Source organism: Salmo salar, chromosome ssa06 (genome assembly GCF_905237065.1).
Source record: "Salmo salar chromosome ssa06, Ssal_v3.1, whole genome shotgun sequence".
In the NCBI taxonomy this organism is placed as follows: domain Eukaryota; kingdom Metazoa; phylum Chordata; class Actinopteri; order Salmoniformes; family Salmonidae; genus Salmo; species Salmo salar.
In genome coordinates, this window is record NC_059447.1 from 9,878,296 (window position 1) to 9,887,865 (window position 9,570).

The 9,570-nt window shown below is 41.3% G+C and overlaps 2 protein-coding genes across 2 annotated transcripts; both read left to right on the top strand.

Annotated features, from left to right (window-relative positions):
* The first annotated feature begins 28 nt into the window (after positions 1-28).
* LOC123743379 (NLR family CARD domain-containing protein 3-like) lies at positions 29-3,594 on the top strand. Its single transcript, XM_045719718.1, has one exon. It carries the CDS (start codon positions 1,856-1,858, stop codon positions 3,515-3,517), a length of 1,662 nt encoding a protein of 553 aa, XP_045575674.1. The 5' UTR covers positions 29-1,855; the 3' UTR covers positions 3,518-3,594.
* Positions 3,595-3,643: 49 nt separating this feature from the next.
* LOC106606280 (stonustoxin subunit beta-like) lies at positions 3,644-9,316 on the top strand. The gene is made up of 5 exons (XM_014202424.2): positions 3,644-3,737; positions 4,003-4,176; positions 7,060-7,233; positions 7,396-7,442; positions 8,405-9,316. Exons 2-5 carry the CDS (start codon positions 4,058-4,060, stop codon positions 8,959-8,961), a joined length of 897 nt encoding a protein of 298 aa, XP_014057899.2. The 5' UTR covers positions 3,644-3,737; positions 4,003-4,057; the 3' UTR covers positions 8,962-9,316.
* Positions 9,317-9,570: the final 254 nt, after the last annotated feature.

Genomic DNA, 9,570 nt, shown 5'->3' on the forward strand with positions numbered 1-9,570 from the left:
ATATTATGACATTTGTGAAGAACGAGTTGAAGATGTTCAAGAGGATTCTTAGTCCAGAACTCCCACAAGGCTTTGAGAGTCAGAAGCAGGATAAAGAAGTGGTGGATGCTGAAGATGCGAAGTATGAGTGCAGTGCCAGAGAGGGGGCTCTGAAGATCACATTGTACGTCCTGAGGAAAATGAACCAGAAGGAGCTTGCTGACACACTGGAGAAAAGTAAGAGCTGTCTGCCAAATGTCGAATGCTGTTTTATAACAACATTTCAAAGTACAGCTAAAGTAGCTGAGTAACTCAATGATATTGTAACAGCCTTAACATGGCAACTAGTCACCCTGCCATGTAGCAGCAGGGATGTGTTGTGGCGATTAATTTAGAAAGAGAGAAGGAAGAAAAGACAGACAAGAGAAGAAAGACGTCAATAATGTTGTCATGACTCTCTCTCCTTGGTGAGGATCAAAGGTGCCAGATCAGCTTAGCACATGGCAGAGGGGGCCGGTTTTATGACTTCACGACCGGTCGTAAACTTTCTCTCTCCTGGTTCTGCAGTATGGAGAAGTTAAAAATCATTTGCGTGTCGAGAGAGACTCTTGTTGAAAACTCTAGCATCCAAAAGTGGATAATGAAACAATATTTCTAACATAAAGAATGTGGGAATTGGTCGGTGGGATACAAACAATAAACATGTCATATCATTTCTGATTTTGTGATTTCATTAAGGATGGCGGAACAAGTTAACTGTAACTCTGAAGGTTTACATGTCCTAGTTATCAGGTTTGCTTCTAAATCTTGTAAAAATTAAATGATTAAATATGAGAACACTTTTGTGGAGAAAGCAAGGTGATTTTAGCCTTCTAATTGAGATAATGGATATTCATATAAACCTATGCCAAGTCAGTAGCCATGCTCACGTGAGCACAGACATTATGTCAGTGTGATGGGACGCCCCTTGGCCAGAGTGTTTAAAAGGACTCGCTGAAGAATTAACACATTAGACCGAAACATGCCGGGAGACCAAAACATGCTGGGTTGCTGCCGGTCTGTACAGTGGTCCTAGCTGTACCCTGAATAATCAACCATTGAGACCAGACAGAGTGGAGCGGTGGCTACACGGCTGACAAATGGTTTAAAACTACCAGACCAGAAAATGGTAAGACCCTCCGAAACTCTTGAATGAAGAAGATAAAGACTACACCTTAACATTCACAGTCTGCAGCTGTGTATTGTAAAATAGTTTAGGAAATTCAACCGAAGAAGAGGCAAAGAACAGTTTCCTCTCACCACCATAGGTACCTCTGGTGTATCTAACAAACAGAGCGAAGAACAAGCCTCACTGAACACCACATGGTACGCCTCTGGAGGGTCCATTCTAGCGAACGCTCCGAGACAAAGAAGCTACAACTACAACGACAAAGGACATTGAGACCTCTGGTGGACAAACCACAGACTTCTGTCGAACTACTCCCCACAGACGGACCGGGTGATTTCAACAGAGACGACATAGACATACATGCGTAAATATGTGTTGCAATTATTTTTCTGAATGAGCGGTCGTTCATATGCAATGTATTAATTCTCAACACTTTCAGCTTTCACATGTATGTACGATAAGCCCAATCTCTTTGTCTCTCCTGCTCTTCTTACATGCCCCTCCCTTTCCATTGTGTAACAAGCCGTCAATTAATTGTTACAATATTAATTTAATCGCATAATAATTAAATGTGGTATGTAATTATTCGATGGATAGCCATCATCACATTAATGTCAAGTCACGACAATACCATCAATAATACCAATAATATTATAATCAGTCATTCCAGAGTGTAATGAAAAAATGTACAGTTAGTTAAGATAATACATGATTATAAAGTACAACTTTATAACACAGTCATACAATACTGTAGGCATTAAAACAGACATAATACTACTATCCTCTGTCTTATTTCTTCATTCAGATGAGCTTGCTGTGACTTGCCAACGTGAACTCAAATCTAATCTAAAGAAGAAGTTTCAATATGTATTTGAAGGGATCGCTAAACAAGGAAACCCAACACTTCTCAATAAGATCTACACAGACCTCTACATCACAGAGGGTGGAAAAGGAGAGGTCAATAATGAACATGAGCTGAGAGAGATTGAGACAACAACCAGGAAACAAGCAAGAGCAGAGACTGCAATCAAATGTCATGACATCTTCAAACCCTTAACTGGACAAGACAAACTTATCAAAACTATGCTGACAAAAGGAGTCGCTGGAATTGGAAAAACAGTCTCTGTGCAGAAGTTTATTCTGGACTGGGCTGAAGGAAAAGCAAATAAGGATGTGCAATTTGTATTTCCACTTCCTTTTCGGGAGCTGAATATGATGGAAGGGAAAAAACAAACATTGATTGAACTTCTCAATCACTTCTCAATTGAAACCAACCAATCAACAAACTACGACAAGTACAAAGTTCTGTTAATCTTTGATGGTCTGGATGAGTGCCGACTGCCCCTAGACTTCCAGAAGAACAACATCTGTTGTGACGTCACAAAGTCAACCTCAGTGGATGTTCTGCTGACAAATCTCATGAAGGGAAATCTGCTTCCCTCTGCTCTCCTCTGGATAACTACCCAACCTGCAGCAGCCAATAAGATCCCTTCAGAGTATATTGACCAGGTGACTGAGGTACGAGGGTTCAATGACCCACAGAAGGAGGAGTACTTCAGGAAGAGATTAAGTGATCAGGACATGGCCAGCAGAATCATCTCACACATAAAGACATCAAGGAGCCTCCACATCATGTGCCACATTCCAGTCTTCTGTTGGATTTCTGCAATAGTCCTTGAACACATGCTGAAACATAAGAGAGAAGAGATGCCCAAGACTCTGACTGAGATGTACATTCACCTTGTGGAGTTTCATAACAATCAGAAGAATGACAAGTATCCTGGGAAAGAAGACACAGGTCCACACTGGAATAAAGAGATCATTCTGTCACTGGGAAAACTGGCTTTTCAACAGCTTGTGAATGGAAATCTGAATTTCTATGAAAAAGACCTGAAAGAGGCTGGCATTGGTGTCAGTGAAGCCTCAGTGTACTCAGGATTGTGCACACAGCTCTTTAAAGAGGAATGTGGGCTGTACCAGGACAAGGTGTACAGCTTTGTGCATCGGAGCATTCAGGAGTTTCTGGCTGCTGTATATGTGTTCCTCTTATTCATCAACAACAAAGAAAATCGATTGGCCAAACCGCAATCAACGTCCAGTTACTTTTTTGCGCTGTTCAGAGACGAGCCTGAAGTTACACTCTACAAGAGTGCTGTGGATAAAGCCTTACAAAGTGAAACGGGAAAACTGGACCTTTTCCTTCGCTTCCTTCTGGGCCTCTCACTGAAGTCCAATCAGAAGCACTTACGAGGTCTACTGACAAAGACAAGAAGCAGCTCACAGAGCCATGAAGAAACAGTCACTACATCAAGGAGAAGATCAGGGAGAATCCCTCTCCAGAGAGGTGCATCAATCTGTTCCACTGTCTGAATGAACTGAATGATCATTCTCTAGTGGAGGAGATCCAAAGCTACCTGAGCTCAGGAAGGCTCTCAAAAGCCAAACTGTCACCTGCACAGTGGTCAGATCTGGTCTTTGTGTTGCTGACTTCAGAAAAGGAGCTGGATGTGTTTGACCTGAAGAAATACTCCAGATCAGAGGAAGGTCTTCTGAGGCTGCTGCCAGTGGTCAAAGCCTCCAGAGCTGCTCTGTGAGTAAATACAATTACATTTAAGTACTAATCATCATGTAGAAGTATTCCGTTTAGAGAAAAATAGGAATTATTGAAAAACATATTGAATGATTGCATTGATGTTCACATTAGTATAACAATATGACCGTACAATTCTAGGAGACAGAAGATGAATCTGTGTTGTTTGAGAGAGTAAACCAAACGCATCTGCCATTAACCTTCTACACTACCGTTGTTACATTAACAGTGTGTTCGTGAAATCATGATGATCTCTCTTTGTCAGGCTCTCAGGCTGTGGAGTCACAGAGAAAGGCTGTGGTTCTCTGGTCTCTGCTCTGATGTCAAACCTCTCATACCTTAGAGAGCTGGATTTGAGTAACAATGACCTGAAGGATTCAGGAGTGAAGCTGCTCTCTGCTGGACTTGGGAATCGTCACTGTAAACTGGAGACTCTGAGGTCAGTATTCCTGTATTTGGTAAACAAGTAATAACTGTTCACCAGATCTACATGTGTTTACCAGGCACACATAGTTCACACCATATGTGTTTGGACACTGAAGCTTGCAGTTTTAAATCTGGTGCTATCCTCCAGCATTTTGGATTTGAGATACAGTAGCAAGGAAATTATGTGAACCCTTTGGAATTACCTGGATTTCTCCATAAAATGGTCATACATTTTGATCTGATCTTCATCTAAGTCACAACAATAGACAAACACAGTCTGCTTAAACTAATAACAGACAAACAATTATTTGTTTTCATGTCTTTATTGAACACACCGTTTAAACATTCACAGTGCACGGTGGAAAAGTATGTGAACCTTTGGATTTAACAACTGGTTGATCCTCCTTTGACAGCAATAACCTCAACCAAATGTTTTATGTAGTTGCGAATCAGACCTGCACAACGGTCAGGAGGAATTTTGGATCATTCCTCTTTACAAACTGTTTCAGTTCGGCAATATTCTTGGAATGTCTGGTGTGAACCGGTCTCTCGAAGGGCATGCCACAGCATCTCAATCGGGTTGAGGTCAGGACTCTGGCTGGGCCACTCCAGAAGACGTATTTTCTTCTGTTGAAGCCATTCTGTTGTTGATTTACCTCTGTGTTTTGGGTCGTTCGTCCTGTTGCATTATCAAACTTTTGTTGAGCTTAAATTGTCTGACAGATAGCCTTACATTCTCCTGCAAAATGTCTTGATAAACTTGAGAATTCATTTACCTGATGATGATGATATCAAGCTGTCCAGGCCCTGAGGCAGCAAAGCAGCCCCATTCAATGACACTCCCTCCACCATACTTTACAGTTGGAATGAGGTTTTGATGTTGGAGTGTTGTGCCTTTTTCTTCTCCACACATAGTGTTGTGTGTCCCTTCAAACAACTCAACTTTAGTTTCATCTGTCCACAGAATATTTTGCCAGTAGCGCTGTGGAACATCCAAGTGCTATTTGGCGAAATTCAGACGTGCAGCAATGTTGTTTTGGACAGCAGTGGCTTCTTCCGTGGTGTCCTCCCATGAACACCATTCTTGTTTTGTGTTTTACGTATCGTAGACTCGTCAACAGAGATGTTATCATGTTCCAGAGATTTCTGTCAGTCTTTAGCTGACACATTCTGACACATTCTGCGCTGTGCTCTTGCAGTCATCTTTGCAGGACGGCCACTCCTAGGGAGAGTAGCAACCAGTGCTGAACTTTCTCCATTTATAGACTATTTGCCTTACCATGGTCTGATGAATATCAAGGCTTTTAGAGATACTTTTGTAACCCTTTCCAGCTTTATGAAAGTCAACGATTCTTAATCTTAGGTCTTCTGAGATCTCTTTTGTTCGTGGCATGGTTCATATCAGGCAACGCTTCTTGTGAATAGCAAAGTCAAATTTTGTGAGTGTTTATTATAGCGCAGGGAAGCTCTAACCAACATCTCCAATCTCATCTCATTGATTGGACTCCAGGTTAGCTGACTCCTGACTCCAATTACCTTTCGGAGAAGTCATTAGCCTAGGGGTTCACATACTTTTCCCAACCTACACTGTGAATGTTTAAACGATGTATTCAATAGACAAAAAAAATACAATAATTAGTGTGTTATTAGTTTAAGCACACTGTGTTTGTCCATTGTTGTGACTTAGATGAAGATCAGATCAAATGTTATGACCATTTTATGCAGAAATCCAGGTAATTCCGAAGGGTTCACAAACTTTTTCTTGCCACTGTATTTCATATTTGGCGACTGTAGATAATGCTACCTTTTATTTGAGGGTAATGGTGAGAGGTTAGCATGTTTTCTTCTAGCCTCTGTAACTTTCTCACTCATTGTTATTCAAGATTCATTCATGATTTTCTTAATCATGCCATAATCAGGATTAATTTAGTACTGTTTAGAAACATGTTATCTAATAGCTTAGAAAGAAAATTACTCCTGTTTTCAACAACCATTCAGTTACTATTGGGCAAAACGTAACTCAAAACACAACCAAAAAGGGCTTTCATATCTAAACGTGAAACATATGTATGAAAATACCCTCAAATAAAAGTGACATTATATACTGTCACCTCATATGAAACATTCGATCTCAAATCAAAAATCCTGGAGTATCGAGACAAATTTTACATTTTATATTCACTGTCAAAATAGATGTGGACTGTATACTCAATACCATCTAAATCTGATACCTCAGTGTCTGTCTCACTGTCTGTCTTTTGACTGTTACTGCATTTTAAACGGGTCTACCAGTCTACTCAAATATTTGTGCTATACATTTCTATCTCTACAAACAATACTTTTGTCATTTCTAATGATGATACAATCATTTATGAATAGATATGGCATGTTTCAGGACACTGATATATCTGAATATGTTGAAATAATACATTGCCACTCTATTTTCACCACCAAAGAATAGCAGTGTGGTTTAAAAATGATTTTACAGGGCTTCCGAGTGGCGCAGCGGTCTAAGGCACTGCTAAAGGTGTTACTACGGTCCTGCATTCATATCCCGGACTGTGCCACAACTGGCCGTGGTCGGGAGTTCCACAGAACGGCGCGGGGGGGGAGGGTTTTGCTGGTGGGGCTTTACTTGGCTCATTGCACTTTACCGACTCCTTGTGGCGGGCCAGGAGCTTGTGGGCTGACCCCGGACCCCAGTTGAACTGTGTTTCCTCCGACACATTGGTGTGGCTGGCTTCCGCTTTAGCTGGCGGGTGTGCGGTTAGGTGGGTCATATTTCGGAGGATGTATGACTCTACCTTCACCTCTCCCGAGCCTGTTAGGGAGCTGCAGCGATGAGCCAAGATTGAAAAAGAGGGAAATATAAATAAAAGGATTTGACTCTTTGCAGGCTGTCACGCTGTCAAGTCACAGAGGAAGGCTGTGCTTCTCTGGCCTCAGCTCTGAGGTCAAACCCCTCACACCTGAGAGAGCTGGACCTGAGCTACAATCACCCAGGAGACTCAGGAGTCAGACTGCTCTCTGTTGGACTGGAGGATCCAAACTGCAGACTGGAGATACTCAAGTATGTAGAGGGTTTATGTCAATGATCATATAAGACATGTTTGAGTTATCAGGCTAGTTAAGACAAACATTCTTCAATCACTTGGACAAAGTTATATGCTGACTGTGTGTGAGTTCACGTGTATCATTCAATAACTGTCGGTTCTTCTGCTTACCGCTACAGTGTGGAACATGGTGGAGAGTACACAATGAAACCTGGGCTTAGAAAATGTGAGTGTTGTTGAATGCTGTGAAAAATATGACTAAGAATAAGTCTTAAGTTAAGTCAAAGACCACCATCATTACTTACTTTGTCATATTAAATATAAGCTGTAGTTCTACAGAAGCAGAAATCAGTGACACCAACGTTTAGAAATAGTTGTTTTGACAATGTTTGTGTCTGTGTATATGGGTGTCACTGATCCCTCCATATCTGTTGCTCTTTCCATGCACCAGTTTCGGAGGTCTACGTCACCGGCCTCTATGAACTGAACTGTGTCATTACGCACACCTGGTCCCCATTTCCTCACTGATTAATATTTGTATAAATGTGCCCATTTGGTTCACGATTTATTGTTCCAATGTCTGTTGTGCCTGTGAGTACCTGTGCTGTGTTGTTTTGTCTTTCGTGCCGTTTGGTTGCGTATATATTATTAAGGGTCTCGTCCCCTGGTGTATCATTGTGTCCTTTTGTTTTCGGGTCTCGTCCCGTGTATGTATTACGGGTCTCGTCCCGTGTATTTATTTGAAGTACTCCTCGCTCTTTTGTTTGGGTTCAACCCTGTGTTTTGTATATGTGTTTGTTTGCTCTTCGTCCCCGTGCCTTTACACGGCACGTTGTAATTTGGGTCAATAAAAACCCTTATTATGCATTCCTGCGCCTGTCTCCCGATCCTTCACACAACGTGACAGTGTGTGGCGTGTTCGTGTTACATTAGAAATGTGTGTGTATGTTCATGCATGCATACAAGGTGTGAGCATGTGTGTCTCTGTGTGTGTTAAATTAATAGGAATGAGCGTGTTTGATATTACCATACTGTATAACATATGATCATTCAACAAGTCTCACGTTACCTTAACTTCTCATTTTGATACCTAGAAACATCTAAATTAAATGAATTAGTGAAAAGTGAGTTAACATTCTAATGTGATTGATTATGATTTCTAATATTGTGTCTGGTTTCATCCATCAGATGCCTGTGATCTCACACTGGACCAAAACACAGTAAACAGACACCTCTCTCTGTCTGAGGAGAACAGAAAGGTGACATTTAGGAGAGAGGAGCTGCCGTATCATAATCACCCAAAGAGATTTGAGGTCTGGCCACAGGTGCTGTGTAGAGAGGGTCTGACTGGGCGCTGTTACTGGGAGGTAGAGTGGAGTGGGAGAGGGGCTGATATAGGAGTGACATATAATGGAATCAGAAGGAGAGGAGGGGGAAATGACTGTGGGCTTGGATACAATGACAAGTCCTGGAGTCTGTTCTGCTATGACAACAGTTACAGAGCCTGGCATAATAACAATCTCACTACCATAGACGTCCCCTTCTCCAGCTCCCACAGAGTAGGAGTGTATCTGGACTGGCCAGCCGGCACTCTGTCCTTCTACAGAGTCTCCTCTGACACACTGACCCACCTGTACACATTCCACACCACATTCACTGAGACCCTCTATCCAGGGTTTAGGGTTTGGTATGATGACTCCTCAGTGTCCCTGTGTCAGGTGGTCCCTGTGTCAAACACAACATGATGTTTGACTCTAATCATGGTTCAGTAAGACACAATAGAATATCTCTCTAGTGTATAAACATATGATAGTAAATATTCATGAATACACACCATTGAAGTTGACAGATATTGTCAACGAGAGTCATTTATTAATAGAATGAATCACCACACTGTGTTGTAAAAACTGTTTTCATTTACAAATCACTGATCTTGTTGTTATTGGGCTTCTTGGTGTTTGTACATATTATTATCTGTAGAATGTTTATTTGTCAAATTCTTGACACAACAATATTGTTTCTGTATGAACTCAATTCCACTGAATGAAATGTACATGTGACAGATGTGACTAATAAAAGTTAATCAACCAGATGAAAGAAGAGAGGTGTAAATGTTTTAATATTGATCAGAATATGACAGTACAGTAAATGGAGTACAGTAATAGGGGTTGTGTTCAGTATATAAAAATGGGCCTTATTCAGTTGAAGAGGAAGCTTTTATGATCGGACAGGACAATGAGTGCATCTCAATAATCTAAAGTGGCCTCCTCTCCTTATTTCCTCTCCTTTATCTTGACTCATCTGAAAACCCAAGATAGGCAGCCACCATATTACTTTGACCTATCAGGACATTG

Excerpts from the sequence above, each read along its gene's own strand:
- LOC123743379 (XM_045719718.1), top strand. The coding sequence starts at position 1,856 with ATGATTATAAAGTACAACTTTATAACACAGTCATACAATACTGTAGGC.
- LOC106606280 (XM_014202424.2), top strand. The coding sequence starts at position 4,058 with ATGTCAAACCTCTCATACCTTAGAGAGCTGGATTTGAGTAACAATGAC. Across the intron at positions 4,177-7,059 it reads TGTAAACTGGAGACTCTGAG|GCTGTCACGCTGTCAAGTCA; the intron begins GTCAGTATTCCT and ends GACTCTTTGCAG. Across the intron at positions 7,443-8,404 it reads GAAACCTGGGCTTAGAAAAT|ATGCCTGTGATCTCACACTG; the intron begins GTGAGTGTTGTT and ends TTCATCCATCAG.